Raw genomic sequence first — 23,702 nt, forward strand, 5'->3', positions numbered from 1 at the left:
CTGCTCCTAAGCTTGTCATAATTACCAGCCTTATAATTCCACATATATCCTTTCCTCACAGAAGTCTGCATATGGCTAGCCACAACCCAGGTGATCACTTCATGATCACTCTCACTAACTGGAGGAAAGTGTGAAACCACCAATCACAATTACATTCTCTGATGATATGATCAGATCTAAAACTCTTGATCCTTGTATGCCCTTCTTTACATGCTGCCTGAGATAGTTATTTTTCAAGAACTTCAGAAATTCATTTTCCTTATTCCTAAATGCTATTTCTTCATTCCAATCTAGACTGCCATAATTAAAATCGCCCATAATAATTACATTTCCTTTGTTCACTAATCCAAGTTGTTTATACATTTCTTCATCACAGCCCTCCACATCCCCTGGCTTATAACAACATCTTAAATATGTCTTCCTGTCAACTTCCACGTTACACCACACCTGCCTCGTGTTTTAAAATAAAAGTGAAACATTTTTAAGTTTTAGGGTTAATCTAATAATAAAGATAAGAAAACTTATCAATGCTCAAATTATGGAGTGACACATTTTCAGGCTGTTTCAAAAACATTCCTATGGCATTTCAAATATTAACTTTTTATTTATTTTGTTCAGTGGAGTGCAATTTCTGGGCATGTCACAATTGTATATTGTACTGATTACCTCTGTAAAAAAATAAGTATTATTACTTTTTGAATGAAAATAATGTCATTGCATATTTTCAAAAATTCACTAATGCTTAACAATGATTAAAAATGGCACACAGATAACATTAACAAGGAATATTACCTCTTGACATATGGCATTTATATCTGCTCCAGATATTTTGTCAGGCCTGGCAACATAGTCTTCCAAATCTACTTCATCGCTAAGATTCATTTTAGCAGTAATTGTAGAAAATATCAGTCGCTTTTGCCGTCGGTCTGGTAAAGGAAATTCTATTTTGCGATCTAAACGCCCTGGACGCAAAAGTGCTGGATCTAGAGTATCAGCTCTGTTTGTTGCCATTATTACCTGAAAGGTAAAGTTAACTCATTAAAAAAAAAGGAAATATCAATTCATGAACATTCATAAATTTTATACAAAATGAACAAAGCAATTCAAATTTTATTTACCATTTCAATGTAACTTTGTGCCTTGTGTACTGATAATCACAACACTAAATATATTAGTTCCTAGAATCTCTACATTACTAGAAAATATTTACAATTTTAATAACCACTTACCTGTTAAATAATGAGTCAGAGCATTACTGCTGCGCTCAACACTAAACCTTTAGACACCTCCCAATGGTGTTTCAAAATCTGTATGAATGATGTAAACACTGTATTGGATCAAGTGGAGATTACACTGCATACCCATTAGTTATTCAATGGGCACACTGTGTGTACCGAGTTTAACTAAATTTGCTAAAGCAGTGGACTCAGTAAGAAAATAATGTAATTAATAAAAAGTAATTGAAGATAGTGTTTACAAAAAGATGTTCAAGTGATATTCAAATATGACACATACGAGGTGGTATCAAAAAGTTTCGAGACTAGCTCTGTTTACAAGAAATGACTTTATTTATCTACGTTTACACACTATCACCTTCAAAATAGTCCCCTTGCGAAGCAATACAGCACTTCCAGCGTTCCTGCCACTTCTGGAATGTGTCCTGGAAGTCTTCTTTTCAAAGCATGTCAAGCACCTTCTGCAATTTGCTCTGGATCTCTGCAATGGTGTCAAAACAGTGACCTTTGAGCTGGATCTTCATCTTCGGTAAGAGGGCGAAGTCTGCAGGCGCCAAATCTGGTGAGTAGGGTGGGTGTGGAAGTGAGATCATGTTGTTTCTGGGGAGAAACTCACGTGTGAGGAGAGCTCAGTGACAGGGTGCATTGTCATCGTGGAGCATCCAGTTTTTCATGTGCCACAGATCCGGTCGCTTTCGCTGAATATCCTCCCTCAGGCGCCTTAAAACCTGGCAGTAGAAGTCGCTATTGACGGTCTGGCCTTTGAGGATGAATTCTTGATGCACAATGCCGCGAATGTCGAAAAAGACGATGAGCATGCACTTGGTCGAGCTGCGAACCTGCCTCGCCTTTTTTGGTCGCAAAGATGATGGGCTCTTCCACTGTGAAGACTGTTGCTTCGTCTCATGGTCATACCCGTACACCCAATTTTTTATTACCAATAATGATCCTCCACATGAAGGATGGGTCATCCACGACACGCTGACGGAGTTCTTGGCAGACTTCAATGTGGTGTTCCTTCTGCTCCTGGGTCAGCAGCCTGGGGACAAACTCGGCAGCAACACAGCACATGTTATCACACGTAAGGATTGCCTGGACTGCTCCGTATGACACACTGACAATGGCAGCAATGTTGTGGAGTGTTCTCCGACAATCCTCATGCACAAGTTGCCGAATGGTTTCGACATTTTTGGGGTGTTGAGCTCGTTGAAGGTCTTCCTGATCTCTCATCGTCTTCACGTGATGTTCTTCTGCTCTTGAAGCACGCGTGCCACTCAAAACACCTCAAATGACTCATTGCAGCATCACCGTAAACTTGCCGAATCATGTCAAACGTGTCTGTGGCAGATTTGCCCAGTTTCATGCAGAATTTCATGTTTGCTCTTTGTTCTAACTTGCAGTCCATGATGAAATCGCAGATGTGGTAACACAGGTGGTCAGAATAGCATCAGTTGCACAGCTCCCAATGCACACAAGACGATGTCTTTTGGCACACTGACTTATGGAGGCACGTGCTCCCTGTGACTGTGTGTACAGCCTTGTACTGCCATCTGTTGGTGTGTTACAAACCTAGTCTCAAAACGTTTTGATACCACCTCGTACATAGAGCTACTAATAAAGTCATTACATACCTTTACATTAGTAGTTTGATCAAAACCATCCATTTGGTTTAAAAGTTCTAATAAGATTCTCTGAACTTCCCTATCAGCTAGAAAAAAGAGATTCAATAATAAATGAAGTTGCTATGATAAGCAGTAAAATAGATATAAAGAAATATTAAAAGCAAGTGAATATATAGATGCACTAGGTAAAGATGTTTAACACAAAAAATAGTTTCAGAAAAACAATCAACTGAAAGAATAAAAATAATAGAAGAAAACAAGAAATGTAAACCTAAAAAAATAAATCTAGTTAACAGTTTAGATGAATGACTAATAAAAATTTATCCAACTCTACCAGACAAACTACAGTATGCCAAAATATATTAAATGTTTTCTGTCTATTAACTGTCTGCTTTGCAAGAGTAAACTCTATCACTTCAATATTGTATCTTATAAAAGCTGGATTCAGGCTAAATAGAGGCTGTCAGGATCAGATCTTCAGTTTATGACAAACATTTGAGAAATCATGGGAATATATAACAAAGATCTGTATTTAAGTTTTGTTGATCTGGAAAAGGCATATAACAAGGTGCCAAGAGAGAAGCTATTCAATATGCTAGTCACATGGTGTCAATGGGGCATTATATCAGACAATACTTAGTCTTTATTTGAGTTGTAAATCAGCAGTTAGAATTGAAGGAAGTACAGAAAGATGGTTTAATGTTAAATCTGTTATTCATTATCAATATGGATAACATTATGAAGGAAAGTGATATCAAACATGATATCAAAATTGTAGAGGTTAATCTCAGCTCTCTGCTTTATGCAGATGATGTTATACTTCCAAATAAATCTGCTACAAGTCTGCAAAAGATTCCCTGACTAAATTGAATAACTGTTATAATAGATATGGTATGAAGATCAGCAATGAAAAGACAAAGACAATGAAAATAGGCAGAATTGTAGAAAATGTCAACTGCTTTGTGAACGGAGAACCTGTGGAACAAGTAAAACATTTCAGCTACTTAAGCACGATTTTTAGTGAAGATGGTAAATTAAATATGGAAATAGACAACAGAATCAACAAAGCTGGTATAGTAGGAAGTCAATTGAATAAATTCATATGGAATAAGAGAGAATTAGTCGGAACACTAAATTAGATGTATACAAGACAGTGTTCAAACCAGTTTTAACTTATGGATCTGAGAGCTGGGTCAGAAGTAAATAAAACACTTGACCAAAGACTAGAGACCACAAATATGAGAGTCCTGAGAAAGATTAGAGGCGTGAACAGATGGCACCAGTGGCAATATCATATTAAAAACGACGATATTGGGAAAGAACTTGACATTGTCAGCATTCAGGAATGCATTAGCAGAGCTAATCTCAGGTGGTATGGCCACTTAAGCAGAATGGGCGAGGAAAACGACCCAGAGGAAGACCATATAGGTGGATTAATACGGTACAAAGTGCCTTAGATGATAGAAATATAAGATCTGATAATGTTGTAGTCTTGAGAAGTAACAGACTGATTTGGAGGAAAATTGTAGATAGGAAGTTAGTAATGATGTAAATTTTTCATGTAGTATTATCATCCTTGTACACCCCTTGCAGGTACATGGCAGGAATTTGATGATGATGAAGTTTGAATTGTAAGAGACACAAAGTATCTAACAGCATAGTCTTACCAACAACGTTGAATGGAAAATTAAGTAGATATTACTTAGGTTTAATATAACAACATTTTTCTCTATGAGCTCATATGTTTGAATATCTGCATGTAGCCCACCCCCACTTGTCATGCCCACATAGGTATTGACAAGTGTGCATCATTTTTCATCCTTTGAAACAGATAAAAATTATATTATAGCACTAGAATAAAATGCTTTGCCATGGATAAGTGTCACCAGATGCTAATTACCGACTTGTATTGGACATTTTGGACAAACATGTGTGCACATGCATAAAATGATTCATTTCCCTGTACTATCACAAAGATAGATCGATCCAGTTTGAGGCTATCTGGCGTGAAATTGAGGCTAGTAGGAATGAAATATGTAGTTGGGGTGTTGTTACACACTTGGGGGTTCAGCAGATGATGATGAAATGCATCACCAAATTATTCTGATGGATACTAAATGAGAAAACATTATGAGCACCTTAAATTTATACAAACACTGACCATGTAGAAGAGAAATCTCATAATAAGAATGAAGAAGAATTTATTGAGATGTTGCAAGGCAACTTTCTCAAGCAGCATGTGATAAAAAGTACTCAAGATCTGATCATAACAACAGAAGGGGGGGGGGGTCTCAGTTACAAGAGTGGCTGTTTTGCAACAATTATGACAAATTATATGCCAAACTACAAAGCAGGAATTTATGACAAACTCAGTAGAATACTATCTTTGGTCCAATGGTCAGTTATTGAATGGGAAGGATATCACAAGTATATGGAAAGTTTTCACAAAGTGCTTAAATAAGGCAGCATTTGAAAGTGTCCCTAGAGTTTGAAGAATATAAACAATGGGAGTGAAATGAATGTTCAATCTCATTAAACAAGAGATCCGTAAAAAGAAGATGATGTGGGAGGAATGTCATGAGAATAAGAGTGAGAGGAGTTATGAAATATATAAAAATCAGGCTAGGAAAATTACAAGTATTGTATGGAAAGATAAATCAGAGTATGAAAAGAATTTGGCTGTGCAAACTAAAGGGAACCTAAAATAATTTTATTACTATACTGCAGATAAAAGAAAATAAGGAATGTATAGAAAAATAACTCTAATGAATCCTTTCCTTCATGCTCACACGGTGATCAGAATACATCATGAAAATTATGGAAACAACTACTGCATTAGAGTAAAACTTTAGTTTAATATAAACCAAAATAAACACTAGATGTTTCGCCCTTCACATTAAGGTCATCATCTGGAGTATACATATATATACAAAGAAACAAGCTGCGCTACAATCTACGTGGCATGCTTAAGTTACTGATCAAATGTTAAAACTATTGGTCTGCCCTATAGTGGGAAAAAAACTTACTACATCAAAGCTAGAGTCCTGTTATTATCATTATCTATTAGGTTACAAAATTAAATTAAGCTGGAGAGCAACAAGTTCACACAAAAAATTACTTATATTAGTATACATATAAATTACAACAAACCAGTATGGATAGTGGTCAATAAAAAGCTGAAAAATTGTTTAGAGTCCTAAAGTCAGAGTTTGATGAAAAACTAAGTGGGTTAAATATGTGCCATCCAAATTCTTGGAATTTTTATGCCACCATTATTAAGATTAGAGTGGTTAATCAAAATTTCACTGGCTTCTTTAAATTTCTGTTCACACCAGGTTTTTGTATGATGTAAAGAACAAGTACACCTAAACCTCTTTTTATGCGAATTCAGAGTTATGAGAATTGGGATATCAAAAATAATTTTTTTTATGCGACCAACCTAAAGTCTAAGTTAGGAAAAAATTCATAATTCAAGAAAAACCAGGTTTTTGTATGATGTAAAGAACAAGTACACCTAAACCTCTTTTTATGCGAATTTTTTTTACGCGAATTGGGATATCAAAAATAATTTTTTTTTTTATGCGACCAACCTAAAGTCTAAGTTAGGAAAAAATTCATAATTCAAGAAAATTCTGAGAATTTTGTAGAATTGCATTCTCGTTTCAATTAAGAAAATTATGAATTCTAAATTCCCTGAATTACATAACTGACTGCACATAAACAAAAAAAGAAAAACAGCAGTTGTTTGCAGTTTGAATTTGGTTTCTCGTATCAACTTAGAAAATTCTTACGAATTTCATTTATTGGGAAATTCCCCGAATTACATAACTGACTGTGCATAAAAAACAGTTCTTAGCAGTTTGAATTTGGTGTTTGAGTAGACAACATAGTTACTGCATTTTTTGCATTTGCATTTTTTAAGTGAAATCAAAATAAAAATCACGTTATAAAATTAATAATTTTGCAAAGAAATAATAAATGGTAAGCTATATGTAATTTTCAAACTTTCATTTCATTAACCGAAGATTTTAATCCAGCCATCGTTGCCGATAAAAAAAAAAAAAGGAAAGCCGTTTCCTTGGACATAAAATTTCATATTTTAGATCGTCTTCAAAACTGGGGAAGGTGCGACGGCTGTGGGTAAACATTTTGGAGTCTGTGAATCAACTGTCAGATTTACTATAAAGAAAAATGAAGAGGCTATTAGAAAAGCGGTATGTTCTGGTACAAAATCGAGTGTGAAATTATCATCATATACAAGAGATGTTGTTCTAGAAAAGACCTAAAAAGCTTTAGCGATGTGGATAGAAGATAACGTACAAAAAAGAATGTCAGTTGACGAAAATTCCATCAAGCAATCAGCATTGAGATTTTATGAACAGATTAAAAAAGTGCAGCCAGATACTTCATCTCAATCGAGGAAAAAATATGAATTTCATGCAAGCAATGGTTGGCTGGCTAAGTTTATTAAAAGACATGCTTAACTATTAATTTTAAGGAAAGACAACGTATACCATTATGTTAATTAAAAAATTTTATTAATACTTCCAATATTTCAGTAATGTTACATTACCATCTTCAGGTAACGTAAAAATAAATGAAATGTGCACGCAGGCACTAACACTGAACAAATATGGCTGAAGACAACAACTGAAGGCATCAATTCCCCTACATACAAATTAGCCAAACATTTAGCCAAAGTACTCACACAATATACTGGCAACACACCTTCACACATAAAAAATTCAGCCCACTTTAAAGCCAGTATAGAAAACCTCTCACTCCAACACACTGACATAATGGTCAGTTTTGATGTCTCCTCCCTATTCACCAATGTCCCACTCAAAGATACTTTGGACCACAAGGCAAATTTCCTCCCAATATCTCAGCCCTATTTTGTTTGGCAAGGAAAATTCTATAAACAAATAGAGGGGACAGCCATGGGTTCTCCACCTCCACCTCTGGCCAACTTCTTTATGGAGACCTCTGAAGAAAAAGCCTTAAACTCAGCCCCACTTAAACCTATTATTAGGCTACGCTATGTAGATGATGTGTTCTCTATTTGGCCACATGGCCTAAACACACTCCAAAACTTCTATCACACCTAAACAATCAACACCCCAGGATCCAGTTTACCTTAGAAAAAGAAAACAATAACAATCTCCCTTTCCTAGATACTCTGATTACATGCCAGCCTGATGGATCCCTGGTTTTCTCAGTTTACAAAAAACCTACACATACATTCACCAGCAATCTCATCATCCTCCCTCCCAGCAATATGGGATTATTAAAACCCTATATAACAGGGCAAAATTAATCAGTTCAGATAACAATGCCCTTACTACTGAACTTAATCATATTCTTAACACCTTTATAGGGGGTTGTATATGGATACAACCCCCATAAAATATATCTATCACTATTCCTTATATTCGGGGTACTTCTGAAAACTTAACTAAAATCCTAAAAAAGTATGACTTGACAACTTGTTACAAACCATATAAAAAAATGGCCTCTTATCCGCTCTCCCAAGGACCAGCCATTTCCTCTAGACCTACCTGGAGTTTACCAGGTCGTTTGTAGTTGCAAACTGTCTTATTACGGCCAAACAGGCAGGGCAGCTAATATTAGGATATCCGAACATAAGGATTATATCCGTTTCCACCATTACAGCCATTCAGGACTTGTTGACCATGCTTTGGACACCTGCCATAAATTACGTTGGAAGAACGCCTCCTTACTACACTGCAGCAAATTTAAATATGAGAGATTATTCTTAGAATCAGCTGCAGCTTTAAAAACTCCCCAAAACCTCAATAAATTTGGATGCATGAGATTGCCCCAAATATGGGAGGCTTGCATTCTTAGAACATCAGCCCAACAACCAAGATTATTATCGAATTTGGCCCACTAGGTGGCACCTTTTAGGACTCTAGGACTGACTTCAGTTGTTGTCTTCAGCCATATTTGTTCAGTGTTAGTGCCTGCATGCATATTTCATTTATTTTTATGTTCCCTGAAGATGGTAATGTAACATTACCAAAATACTGGAAGTATTAATTAAATTTTTTTAATTAATATAATAGTATACGTTGTCTTTCCTTAAAATTAACAGTTATGTATCACACCAACGTATAAGTCTATCTACAAGAATAAAAGACATGCTCTTCATAATATAAAAATCAAAGGTGAAACAGCTTCTGCTGATGAAACAGCTGCTAAAGCATTTCCACAAAAACTTGCTAAAATAATTGAAGATGGAGGTTACACTCGTGAACAAGTTTGGAATATGGATGAAACCAGATTTTTCTGGAAAAAAATGCCAAACAGAACTTACGTATCAAAAATGCAAAAAACTGTTGGTGGGTTCAAAGCAGCAAAGGATCGCATAACACTCCTATTTTGTTTGAATGCTTTAGGAGATCGGATGTTAAAACCACTGCTCATAAATCGATCATTAAGACCATGGCCAATGAAAGGCATAGATTTCAAAAATTGCCAGCTCATTGGATGGCCAACAAAAAAGCTTGGGTGACCATTGATATTTTCACTGAGTGGTTCCACAAACATTTTGTGCCAGAAATTAGACGTTCTTTGAATGACAAGGGTCTCGAATTTAAAGTGCTTTTGATTCTTGATAATGCACCCGATCATCCTGCCATAGAACACCCAAATGTGCAATTTTGTTTTCTGCCACCCAATACCACAACCTCTAGATCAGGGTATAATTGCGACTTTTAAAACATATTATGTCAGACGAACATTTCAGTACATTTTGAACTAAATGATGATGAAACACTGTCAGTTATGGATGTGGAGAAAAAATTTTCAATTATGGATTGTATTGATCAGGTTTGATTATCATTATCTGAATTTAGACCAGAAACTATGAATGCATGCTGGAAAGCTATTTGGCCTGCAAGTGTTAAAGAGAATGCTCCTGTTTCCTTCAATCATACTGCAGAATTCCCCAATATAATAAGTTTGGCATGTGAAATTGGCGGAGAAGATTTTGATGATGTTACGTCAGTAGATATCGAAGAATTGTTAATTGATAAACCTCTTATCAAAGACGAAATAGCAGTGGAGATTGTCTCTGAGACTCCTGAAAGTGAAGAAGTTAATGATAATGATCAAGATAATCCTACTTTTACAGCTGATTTAAAGAAGGTCTTAAACTGGCCAGTCATTTAGGCAATTATTTTGCCCGACGTGATCCAAATGAAGAACTTGCTGGGAGGTTTTCACGTGAGCTTAAGATGTTAATGTCTTCATGCAGAGAATTATATCGTGACTTATCTAAAGCATCAACACAGCGATTAATAACTGAGTTCATGCCTAAAACTACTGAAACGACCAGTGGTACTTTTGTTCAAGACATGACAAGAAGAATTCCACAAGTTGAGGGGGAGTCGATGATGATAATACCACATCTAGTGATATTACAGTCTCACTAAAACGAAAACTTTCACGTTTATTGTCAGAAACTGATAGTGAATAACAATTTTTTTTAAAATCCTTAGCAAACAATTGAAATGAATATTTTTTTTTGTTATTAAATTAAAAAAATCGTTATAGTATATATAATATGATATATTATATCGTTAAAAATTCATTATATGTATGTGTGTTCTCCATGAAATGTAAATAAAACTCTTATGATCCTAACAAATTTAATGTTTGTTTTTTTCATTATATTTCAGGTTTGGAACCAATCTTCACTTTTTCTATGGAATCAGTAGTTCTTTCTATGCGAATTCTATTTACGTGTAATTTTTAGGAATGTATCTATCGCATAAAAAGAGGTTTAGGTGTACTTTGCTTTTCAAAAATTGTGCAACCACAGGCTTGGTTGGTCCAGTGGTTAGCATGTCTGCTCTCCGCCAAGAGGCCGTGGTTTCAAAACCGGCCATGGATGTTTGTGATTGTCTTACAAACTTTGTATGGAAAGGGAATCTGTGACCCTACCACTTATTCTAGCAGAAGACATCATTGCCAAAACCACGTGAGGGATTGCAATGACCATACAGCATCTACGGACATCGAATGTGAATTTTTTTTTTTTTTTTTTTTTTTTTTTTTTTTTTTTAACAGGTGCAATAAATGCGAACTCCAGGGTGTGCAAATGGGGGATGAGTGGATCCTTAGAGGAGTTTTTTTTTTATTATTATTACATAACACCTCCAGGAAGTCCAAAGACTCATTGAGGAAGGGCACCTACTCCACCACTGAATCCAGTAACTACAACTACGTTCATCATCATCTACACCAGTAATGGCAAACCTATGACGCGCGTGTCAGCACTGCCACACTTGCTGGGTTTCAGGTGACACACCTTGGATGTTGAAAGATACTAGTATTCTGATGAAATAATTGTGATAAATCGTGTAAGATTGCTCTCAGTAAGGCGAAGGTAAGTTTCGGTTCATTGAAAGAATTATATTTTATAGTAAGCCTATTTCTATTTTATTTTGTAGTTAGCTTATTTTTATTTTATTTTGTAACTAGCCTATAAAAAAACGAGCATTTTAAGTTTACGTTTTCTTTCTTAATCATTATAATTGCTGCATAGTCATATGATATTATAAAACTTATAAATACGTGCTTTATATATTATAAACTTAAAGTTTTCATTTGACTTCTGTGTGAAATTCGTTCATGCATGCATTCCAAGTCTCTCAACTGAGTAATACAAGTTCTAAACATATTTAAAACCACTTTAACAGAAAATATAATTTGCAGCATTAAATATTGAATTTATCTGAGTAAATAATGAAAACATTTTTATAGTTGCAATAAATTCAGTTAATTTTATTAATTAACTGAATTTATTCAAAAAATAAATTCAGTTAACAAATCGCTCCTAGAAAAAACTTTTGAAGAACGCAAGGAATACATATCGTAACATCTAAAACTGGCAGAATCACAATCAGGGACTTTAATTAACTTTGTTTCAGGACTTTCAAATTAAGTAGCTGCAGGTTACAGTATTTTGCATACTATTGTTGAACATGGGAAACCATTTAGTGATGGTGATTATATTAAGGAAGCTTTTGTAAAGTGTGCAGCATTTTTATTTGAGGACTTTTATAATAAGGAAGCTATTGTAAAGCATATGAAAGAGTTACCATTAAGTAGGAATACCACTAAAGACAGAGTTTTATCAATGAATGCTAGTATAGAAAATCAAATACAAGAAGACTTGAACTGAACTCATGCCATCGTTTTACCATTTGTCTTGACGAAACTACAGATATTATGTCATCAGCTCGATTGGCTATTATTGCAAGGTATGTTCACGGTGATTCTATGCATGAGGAATTGATAACATTAGAAAATTTACCTCAAAACACGACAGGTAAAGGCATATGTGACTGTGTTGTTAAAGTGTTCTGTGAGAAAGAGATTTATTGAAAATATTTTCGATTACAACTGATGGCATGTCTAATATGGTCAGCCATAATGTCGGTTTTATCAAACAAATTACAGATTTGTCTGGTTTGTTTCCATTGTATTATACACCAGGGGACACTATGTGCGAAATCAGGCTAAAAGGATTTGGATGATGTGATGAGAATTGTGACAAAGGTAACTAATTTTATTGCTGCCAGGGCTTTAAACAAACAATAATTTAATTAACTTTTAAGCGAGTTGAATCAGTGTACAACGGTCTATTAATGTACAATAATATTCGATGATTGAGTCGTGGCCAAGTACTTGAACAGTTTGTTGAATTTAGGTGAAAGTAAATTATATTTAAATACGAAGGACATGGAGCACGAATTTTCTCAGTTGAACGATTCTGCTTGGCTCAGTAAACTGATGTTTTTCACAGATTTTTCAATCCACCTGAATGAACTTAATATACAATTGCAAGGTTTCACAAAATCTGTCGATGTTATGTTTGGCACGATCAACGGCTTTGAGAATAAACTCAAAATATTTCAACGTGATTTAGAAAGTAACAATTTTAAGTATTTCCCAAGAGTGAAAATTTTTTTTAACGAATCCAGCCCCAAAAAATCGTGAACAACATATCAACCAATCTATCGAAGGTTCTAAAATCAGTAACTGAGCAGTTTTCTTCTAGATTTGAGTAATTTTGAATATTAGAACAAACAATCCAATCCATAAAGTATCCTGATGAAACAGAATTCATGGATTTTAAATTAGATGGCTTTGAGTGGTTGGATTTAAAAGATCTAGAAATGTAACTAGCCAACTTCCAGTGTAATCCTATCTGGAAAAGAAAGTTTACTGCTCTTAGAAATGAATTAGAAGAACTTGAGCGGGAACGTTTGCATGATACTGCATGTAAAAATTCAGACTGTGAAATTCTAAGCATGTGGAATAGCCTTCTCAAAAACTTTCATGCTCCTAAAATCTTTGCTAAAGCTCTTCTAACAATTTTCTCTTCTACATACTCTTGTGAAACTCTATTTTCTGCCTTAAATAATATCAAATCGAAAGGGAGAAATAGATTGAGCGATGATTGATTGCTCAATCTATTTGAGCGCTACCTGTGTAGCATTAAAATGTATACACTATAGCCCTTCTATAAAGCAACAGAAAAGTCATTAAATGTAATGTAAGTTTGTAATTTCACTTTATTAAATTAATTGTATAATATGAATTCATAGATTTTATATCAATGTCCTATTAAATAAATAGGACTAATATGCTATGTATAAGTCACCATCTATGATTATGTAGTTAAATTTATAATGCATGTATGCAAGTGGCACATCAACAACGTCAATATTTAAAAAAAAAAAAGATGTTTGACACACCTGGGTAAAAAGGTTTGCCATCAATGATCTACACCAATACCATCTACCGCCAACCACCACCACTAGTATTTTCACAGATAATCACAAACATCCATGCCCACGGTGGGATTCAAACCCACAGCCTTTTGGCTGGTGAGCGGATAAGCTAACCACTCAGCCAGTTAAGCCATGTGGTTAAAGGTGGTTTAAAAGTGGCATTAAGATTATAATGGTGTAAAATTCTATTAACTTTTTCTGATAACACTTTACTGTATGGGATAGCTACGATTTTACTGTAATCTACATTATTTTTTTGTTGAAGTTTTATGAAAAACTTTATTAATAGTATTTTTGCAATAGCTATTATTTATAAATGTATTGCTAATAATTTTTAATTCTTCTTTAAGAGCTTGTTCATTAGAGCAAATTGTTATAGCTCTGTTTTTGAAGGCATTAATGACTCCATGTTTTTGCAAAGGGTGGTGATATGAGTTAGCATGTATATATTGGCCAGTATGTGTAAGTTTGCAGTAAACAGTGAATGATGGACTGCCTGAGGAAAGATGTGTGACCAGTGTATCCAGGAAAGGAAGCAAGTTCTGATTTTCAATTTCAATAGTAAATTGTATGCACTCATGTTGTTTGTTCATGTGACTAAAGAATGTGTTTAAAGTTGGCAGCTGTGTGGCCAGATAACAAAAACATCTTCAACATATCTAAGCCAAACTGTAGGTTTTAAAGTAAAGGAATCTAGAGCACATTGCTCAAAAGTTTCCATATAAAAGTTAGCAATTGGGGGGAAATAGTGGTGAGCCCATGGCTGTACCTTCTTTTTGCAGGTTAAAATTTTACCACATGAAGTAACCAAAACGTAGTATATGGACAAAAATAGCCGTAATGTTGACCAGAAATGTCAAAACTGACTAATAAATCATCTTCGCCGAGTGTTATGTTTTTAATTTTGTTTATGAAGTGTTGTGTGTTCTTTATATAAGAGGGGGAATGACCTACCAACCACTTGAGTGTTGATACTAATTTCTTGGCTAGGTGATAATTAGGGCTGCCTATTATTTCAACTATCGGAACAGGAATGGACAAGAATAGACAGCTCTAATTATCACCTAGCTTAGAAATTAGCATGAACACTCAAGGAGTTGGTAGGTCATGACTTATATACAGGGCCGCCGAGAGAAACTTTCGGGCCCGTGACAAGTCTGTGGGCCGGGACCCCCTGAAGGTGAAGAAGATTCTTTATTACTTTTGTCAGCAGTTAAACTATTAGCACATTGTTTACTTGAAATTTCAATATCTTGTTGTTCTTCTGTTTTCAAATATTTCAGTAGTAAATGCTTGTATTAAATCTCTTGCCTTCTCACGATTCCTTTTCTCCTTTCGTTTTTGATTACCAGATTTATGATGATACATTTCTGTTGGTCAAATTTTTGTTTTTAAAAATATAATTTTAATAATTAAAAAATCAAATTAATAAGAATACTTACTTTTATTTTTTAGTGCACGGCCTACACTATACAGTTGCACACTTTACAAACAATCACAAAAACTTCGTTTATCAAAATACTAACAAGAACAAAGCGTTCTGGCAGGGAACGTTACTGTGAATGCAACTGCTAGCTAGCGCTAGCGAAGCCAGCTGTAACAACCTTGCACGAAAGCTTATTGACGTCATCACCCGCTATAACTACAGCGATCCGCGCGGAGAGAATCAGTGTCTTCCGGACACTCACGGCGAGCTAAAGAGCATAGCCATCTGTCTAAAACAAAACACAGCATCATTCTCAATATGCCATTTTCCTTTATCGTTGTTGTGAATTAAAACCTATATAGCACAGTAGAAGTGGCGTTTGCACTCTATGGCATTTGACCGCACGAAGAAAGGATTTGACAGTACAAATCTAGTCGCCGACTAGAGGAAATTTTTCCAAGCCTTTTTTAGGCTGTTTCCCAATTTAGTCGATCTCTGGGAAAGGCAAGCAAGTTTTTTCTCTCGGAAACTAAGGTTTTTCGTCCAGTAAACTCAAGAAAATCGACCGTCGAACCAACACTATTTTCAGACATTAAAATATTGTGTTAGGGTTAGAGACAACGAGATGGCAGCACTAGCTTGCTGCCTTCTTCACTGCGTACCAATGAATCAGTGGTAGCCCTGGGCCAGCTACCACTGATTCATTGATTGACTACCATCTCTCTATCTCTCTGATTGGCTACCAATGGAGATTGAACTGCCCACTCAGTCTCCAAAATTTAGATAGGGTAAACGGCCCCGCCTACTCCCTATACGGGAACAACATAGGCGTTAGACGATTTTTTTTTAAAATTAAAACCATGCATTATAAACACAGTTATGTGACACGTCAGGGCCCATGATAAAAGTTTCATATGTCATCCCCTCTTGGTGGCCCTGCTTACATAAGTAATTTTTTTGTGTAAACATATTGCTCTCCAGCTTAATTTAATTTTGTAATCTAATAGATAATAATAGGACTCCAGCATTGATGTAGTAAGTTTTTTTTTTCTTTCACCAGAGGTTAGGAAAATGGTTTTAACAGTTGATCAGTAACTTTAGCATACCATGTAAGTTGTACTGCAGCTTGTTGTACTGAGCAGAAATCCAACAGATATTTGCCATTATTATTTGCTTTGCTCTTTTCTCCAAATTTTCCAAAATATTTTTGTATGTCTGACAATCATTTCCTACTCTGCTATTTAGATCCCCAACAAGGACCAGCTTTTGCTTTTTCATTGTGTCAGTTGCTTTTTCTAAAGCCTCAAATTCCTCCACTTCTACCTTAGTAGAACCTTCTGTGGGACCATAGGCACAAATAAGTCTCATTGTCCAGTTCCCCATTCTCATATTTGCCCACATCACTCTACTTGAGACTGCCTGCCATTCAAGAAGATAAGCCTCGTATTTAGTGTTGAATACAATGGCTATCTCTTCTTTTCCTTGACTGTCATTGCCTGAATATAACATTTTGTATTTATTGCTCAGAAAGATCTCACCAGTTTTTGTCTTTTTTGTTTCAGTCACCCGTATTATGTCGATCTGATACGTATATAATTCCTCGGCTAGCTCCATTTCTTTGCCATTCAGGCTTCTTATGTTGATAGTACCGATCTTTAACTCTGGTGATGTTGAGTTGGGATGTTTTTTCAGATTTGTTCCAGTAGCTGACTTTTTGCTGTTCACCCTGGTTCCCTGGCAAAAACAACAGGGACCTTGTTTAACCAGGCGACGCCCAGCCAGCATGAAATTTTGTTATGTTGTACCATCATTTTATAATTTGGTTTAAGCCAATAAGAATTACAATTTGGTCAGCTAAATCCCAAATTGCCAGCCCATCCTCGTTCGTTCAGTATCCAGGTAGATACCCAACAGGGTGCTCCACGAGAAGGTGAGGATTGGATATTAGGTCAGAAGCCCTGGTCGGTTCTCCGCATTCCTTTAAAGGCGATGTGGAGGTCTCCTCTCAGTTATACAGCTTTGACCCTTAAGCACCCTAAAGGTCAAAACATCGAGTGTTTATTTTGATTTATATTAAACTAAAGTTTTACTCTATTGCAGTAGTTATTTCTATAATTTTCATGATTAACTTCAATGAATGTAGACAGTACCTTGGATCAGAAGCAGATGAGATTGTTCAATAATGACTGCTCACTTTGTCAAGATCTATCAACCACGTAGGTGATAATTAGGGCTGTCTATTCCTTCAACTATCAGAACAGGAACGGACAAGAATAGACAGCCCTAATTATCACCTAGCCAAGAAATTAGTGTGAACACTGTAGGAATTGGAAGGTCATTACTTATACGAGGGCTGTTCAATAAGTAATAAGACTAATTTTACTGTCACGAAACCACTCATCACAATATCAATTTCTTTGGAATAAAGAAATGTTGCTGTCTGTATTAACAAAAGAAGTTGATAGATGGCGTATACAGGCTGATGTGCCAGAGGGTCACGTGACTAAACGCAAGCTTGTTTCGGTGCACCTATGAACCGCGACCAGTCGTCAAAATGGAAGCGTCCTTGGAACAGCATTATGCGATTAAATTTTGTGTGCGTTTGCAAAAATCAGAATCAGACACTTTTAACACGATGATACACGAAGCTTTCCACAATGAAGCAATGTCAAGGGCAAGTGTTTTTCGCTGGCATAAAACTTTTAAGGAAGGAAGGAAAATGTAGAAGATCTTGAACATGACGGAAGACCTTCAACATCCATCACAGAGACAATGATCAACACAGCAGCGATTATCATCAAGGAGGATCACAGAATTACACTACACCAGCTGCATGCTGTCCTGAATATTTCTGTGGGAAGTGTTCACTTATTTGGGACTGAAATGTGTTTGTGCCTGATGGATTCCCAAACTCTTGACACCGGAGCAAATGCAGCATCGAGTGGATGTGTGCACAGAATGGAAAGAAAGACTGGAACAAGAAGGCGACAACTTCTTAAGCTTGTCCGATGCCGATTTTTGCAAATGCACACAAAATTTAATCGCTGTAGACGCGCTGAAACAAGCTTGTGTTTAGTCATGTGACACTATGGCACATCAGCACATATACGCCATCTATCAACTTCTTTTGTTAATACAGACGGCAACATTTCTTTATTCCAAAGAAATTAATATTGTGATGAGTGGTTTCGCGACAGTAAAATTAGTCTTATTACTTATTGAACAGCCTACGTATAAGTAATTTTTTGTTCAATAATGACTGCTCATTTTGTCAAGATCCATCAACCAGGTAGGTGATAACTAGGGCTGTCTATTCCTTAATTTTTATGATGAACTTTAATGAATGTAGACAGTACCTTGGGTTAGAAGCAGATGAGATTGTTCAATAATGACTGCTCACTTTGTCAAGATCCATCAACCAGGTATAATATGATGCACTGTGCTACCACTATACTGGATAAAGAAATAGAAGTGAATGAGAATGAGATTAAAGAGCTGTTGCATAACCTGGATATAAATTTAACAATAGGGCCAGATGGGTTTTCAAAGCATATGCTAAAGGAATGTTTGGTCAAACTGACTTAGTCCTTAACATGTTTGTATAACTTGAGTCTCAGTTCAGGAGAGATTCCACAGGAATGGAAAGAATGCATGATAGTTCTGCTGTGCAAGGGTGCTGCCAACCTATCAGTCTCTCTGGAGTGGTGGTGAAGATGGTGAAAACTTGTGTGTAGAAATTAGTTGACAAGCTACTCTGTAAAGACCAGCATGGGTTTACAAAAGAGAGGTCATGTTTTAGCAATTACTCATATTTTATAACAATGTTACAACCAACTTTGATAAAAGGAATGAATACTGGTTCAAGCTTACTTCATGTGTGGACATGCATAATTTGAAGCTCCTATAAAATAGGTGTTTTTTTTTTTTATTTATGAGTATTTTTTAGATTAGTTATAGATAATGTATTTTTGCTATATTATTATGTTTTTAATGTTTGTATTGGATTCAGTACATTTGCTAATATATTATAATCCATATTTGTTTCACAGAAGGTTTTTCTAAGAAAGAAGTGGAAGAAATTTCTGAGTACAAAAGAACAAGCAGCTAATATATGAAAAAGTGATCCTTGTTGGAGATCTGAACAGCAGAGTAGGAAATGAATCAAACCATGCATAGAGGAACATTTTGGGAAAATTAGGAGAAAAGGAAAAGCTAATAATAATGGTAAGTATTTATTGGTCTCTGGCTCAGGACATGGACTAGTCATTACTAATATCATGTTTCAACACAAAGATGAGCACAAATTCATGTGGAAAGAAGACACAAGAAATAAGAAAAGCCTCATTAACTATGTCTTTGTTGATAGTGATATCATCATGCTGGTTTAGGATACAAGAGTGAAAAGTGGATTTGAAATAAGTGACCATTACTCAGTATACTAAACAGAATGAAAATGGATATCACATTGAAAAGAACAGTATTAAAGAGAATTAAAGTTGAACAGCAATTTTACAAGTAAATTGTAGACTCGAACTATACAAATATTATCGAAGAAAAAAATGACACAAATTGAATACAAGAACCAAACCTTGGAGTCTCAGTGGCAAACTCTAAAGAAGACATTGATGAATCAGCAAAAGAAATATGTGGTGAAGTTGTTTGCAAGAATAGTAAAATAAGAACACTATGGTGGACACAAGAAATTAAAGAAGCAGTCTTGTAAAGGAAGAAATCATACCAAAAGTTCATAGCAAATAAGTTGGCAGATGCCCTAAAAGAAAACAAGAAAAATGTAAGAAAGCTAAGCTATGTGTAAAAGTAGCTAAACAAAAGTCAAGGGAAGATTTTGGTAAGAAAATGGGAAAATAAATATTAGGAAGGTGGCAAAATGTTCTGGAGGCTATTGAAAAAGCTTGAGGAAAGAGTACTATAAAAGGAATCAGAAATGATAAAGGTGATGAAAACTGAAGAGAAGGATATCGTAGATGTCTGGAGTAATTACTCTGAAAGAAGACAGATAAATGAACTAGAAAATTATGAAGAGGAGTACATATCAATACTTGAGATAGAAAAAGCTGTCCAAAACTTGAAATGTGGAAAGGGAGCTGGAGTAATGATATTCAACCAGAAATGCTTAAGTATGGAGGTATAGAAGTTTTGTGGTGACTACACTGCATAATTCAGAGGGCCTGGTCAGAAGGTCGAATTCCCAATGATTGGAGTAGAGCTCTCGTAGAACCCATCTACACAAAAAGGGAATAAAACTGAATGTGAGTATTATAGAGGAATTTCTCTACTAAGTGTTCCAGGAAAGATTGTGGAAGAGAAACTTGGAGAAGAACAAGCTGGGTTCAGGCCAAATAGAGGTTGTCAAGATCAGATTTTCACTTCAAGATAAATAGATGAGAAATCACAGGAATATTACAAGTATCTGTACTTAAGTTTTGTAGGTCAGGAAAAAGCATATGACAAGGTACTCAGAGAAAAACTTTTTGAAACGCTACAATTATATGGGGTAAATGATCATTATACATAATGATATTTAAATTATATATTTATATTATCCATCAGAAGTTACAATTGAAAGAAATACAGGAAGATGGTTTGATGTAAAATCGGGGGTAAGACAAGGATGCACATTATGTCCACTCTTATTCATCATCTATATGGATCACATTATGAAAAAAAGTGGCATTAGGCCTAATATTAGAATTGGAGATGTCAAACTTAGCTCTGGTCTCTAAAACTGGTCTCTAGAAGTAGGCCTTTCCAGATTTCTAACCTTCAGCCTCCTATAGTACTAATGTACGACAGGTTTAACTTTTCATGAGTAGGATTCACATATAATAATAATAATAATAAAGTTGAAATTTGGGTTATACTTCAGAAGAAAATAAGTATTTTTAGTCTCCAGGTTGCTACTGGGTTTATGAACATTACAGAAAACACAGATAACTTGTTTTAGATTCGTGAATCTTTTCAAATTTTAGATCAGGAGTACATTAATGTTTTAGCTTGTAGCCATAAAATATGATTGAGAAGTTGTAGTTTGAAAAGCTTGTAGTCTGACAGAGAAACAAACTACAGATTAGTCTGAATTCATTTTTATTTTTCAATATAATCACTTCTTAACTAATGCATTTGGCCAAATCGAGTTTTTTTTTTTTTTTTTTTTTAATAACAATTTCAAGAAACCCAATGGAGCCATGTCAAGCAAATAACATTGGTGTGTGTGTGGGGGGGGATAACAATTCAAATCAAAGTTCAGAAAGTTTGTCAATTGAAATTGCAATAAGGATAAGGTGGTACACTGGCGTGATGAAACAGCACCAAAAGTTTCTTGGCAATTTCTCAAGAATTTTTTCATATAATTGTTGTAAGTAAGCATAATACTCTCTGTTTATAGTTTGACCCTTTGGAAGAAAATTAATCATTATTATCTCCCCTAGAATACCAGAAGAATGATACCATGACTTTTGCTAGCTGATGAAACTGCCTTTTTTTTTTTTTTGGAAGTTGAGATTCAGGATATTCCCATTGTTTTGAATATTTTTTCAGCACTGGTTTTTAGTGGTGGATCCAAGTCTCATCAGTAGTTATACATTTCTTCAGAAAACTGGATGGATGGATGAATTCTCTGTAAAATGCTGCAAACACTTGAAATTTGACATCAAACATGTTTTTATTCCCGTGTCAACAAACACAGCATCCACCTTCCAAACAACTTTGAGATACCCAATTCTTGGGCTAGGAGCAGATTCTTCTAAAGTATTATCCATGTTATTTTAATTTCAGTTGAAATCATATCCATCTTTATGAAAGAGCTAATGATGCACAATATATTTAATTTTTTCAAAAAACATTTGATACATCTACTTTGATGCTACTGATTTAAAGCAATTTTTGACATTTCTCATATGCTCATACTAAAGATGAAACACCAGAATGCTAGAAACATTTTTGGCAATTCAAACAACATTTCTATGTCAGCCCACAAACCTTTCAAACACCTTTCCTATTTCAAATATGAAATAGGATTGGGCTGAAAAAGAGATATAACAATGAAGTCATAAACAGTGAAGAGATCAACAAGATGATTTATTGTATAATTTCTTTCTTACAGCAATGTGTCCTCTATGTGTCAGTGCTTCCCAAACTGTGGGCTGCGGTCCCCTTGGGGGCTGTGAAATAATGAAACAAATTTAAAATGTTTTAAGACTAAGTGTTCCATGTCAAACGTGTATGTAAGATGCTAAAAATGTAATATGTGCATTTGATTTTTGCGATATTCGCTGTGTATGTTTTGTATTGAATATAAATACAATAAATATTATTATAATATATGTCTGTATTACAATTTTTTTTCCTGATGGGGGCCGTGAAATACTTTAATTTTTCCATGGGGGCTTTTACATCCATAAGTTTGGGAAGCACTGTTCGATGTCATACTGTAGATGACTACCAATACAGCAAACACCATTATAAGAAACTACTAAAAAAAGTCAAGCAAAGTTCCTTTTTCAGAAGGAAATTCACCATAGCAAATTATCCACTGCAACAAATTGGCACTTTTTTTTTTTTTAACTTCTTTTCAGTTACCATCTAGCACAGGGTTTCCCAAACTGTGTTCTGCAGAAGGTGAATAAGTGTTCCGTGAGGTTATTGGAATTTGTCATTTTAGTTTTCTAACCATTTTTTATTAATAAATATTTTATAGTGGAAATATTCTGAGGAGAATAATATTTGTGAATATGTCGAAAAGCTCAGACCCAGAACACCTAATAACATCTGTTTATCATTAATTTTCACACATCGAAACCTTTCAACATTTGGGAAAGGGAATACTGCTGTTTATGACCGGTCATAAAAATTGCCTGCAAGCAGATTATAACAATGAGCAGCATATCCTCTGTTCTCAAAACTGAAGAAAATGACATCTGTGCAGCAAATGTCAGTGACCAATCAGCAAGGAAGTATAAAGAAAATTTTTCCCACTGAAATTAAAGATCAAGGTAGTCTGTATCCAGTTCTAAAATCTATTAATACTGAATACTTTCTTCACAAATTCGTATTGCAGCGTGTAAATGCTTGTTCTGAAACTGGAGTGCCGTGATTTTTTTTAAAAATAATAGGAATACAGATTTAAATTCTAATATGAATAAGTGAGAAAGGACTTTGTTTAATTTTGGTGTTAAGAAACCTCTTATTGAAGGTGCTTGTGACGGAACAAATAGTGAGTCATCCACCTGAAGCCTACAAAGATCTCCAGGATGTACAAAAGGAGGGGAAAACTACAAGTACACAGGAGAAAAAGTCTGCATTCACTCGTAAGTACTTATTATAAATTTATAAATAAATAATAATATTATAAATTTCTTCTAAATTTTGATCAGAATGGGATATGTCAATGAAAATCAGCACAAATTAATTTAATGATGTTTATGTTTAATTGATGTTTAATTAATTATTAATTAAAAACACTTCACAAATCCAACAGGATTTTTGAAGTGTTCCGTCATAGGAAACATTTGGGAAACCCTGATCTAGCATGTATGGCTTTACTTTTGTTTAGGGTGGGGGTTATTTTCTAGTT

At 35.0% G+C, this 23,702-nt stretch overlaps 1 protein-coding gene across 1 annotated transcript in view; it reads right to left on the minus strand.

The window, feature by feature from the left end:
- Rpt3 (26S proteasome regulatory subunit Rpt3) overlaps positions 1 to 23,702 on the minus strand; it is a 112,947-nt gene that overhangs the window by 20,614 nt on the left and 68,631 nt on the right. Inside the window, exons 7-8 of the mRNA XM_090412589.1 lie at positions 2,867 to 2,943; positions 793 to 1,017 (exon numbers count right to left, since the gene is read on the minus strand). Of these exons, the coding sequence (XP_090268715.1) occupies positions 793 to 1,017; positions 2,867 to 2,943 (302 nt within the window). The remainder of the gene's footprint in view (positions 1 to 792; positions 1,018 to 2,866; positions 2,944 to 23,702) is intronic.

The sequence above is a fragment of the Typopeltis vanoorti genome, chromosome 23 (genome assembly GCF_054136105.1).
Source record: "Typopeltis vanoorti isolate ZY-2024b chromosome 23, IOZ_Tvanoo_1.0, whole genome shotgun sequence".
Taxonomy (NCBI): Eukaryota; Metazoa; Arthropoda; class Arachnida; order Uropygi; family Thelyphonidae; genus Typopeltis; species Typopeltis vanoorti.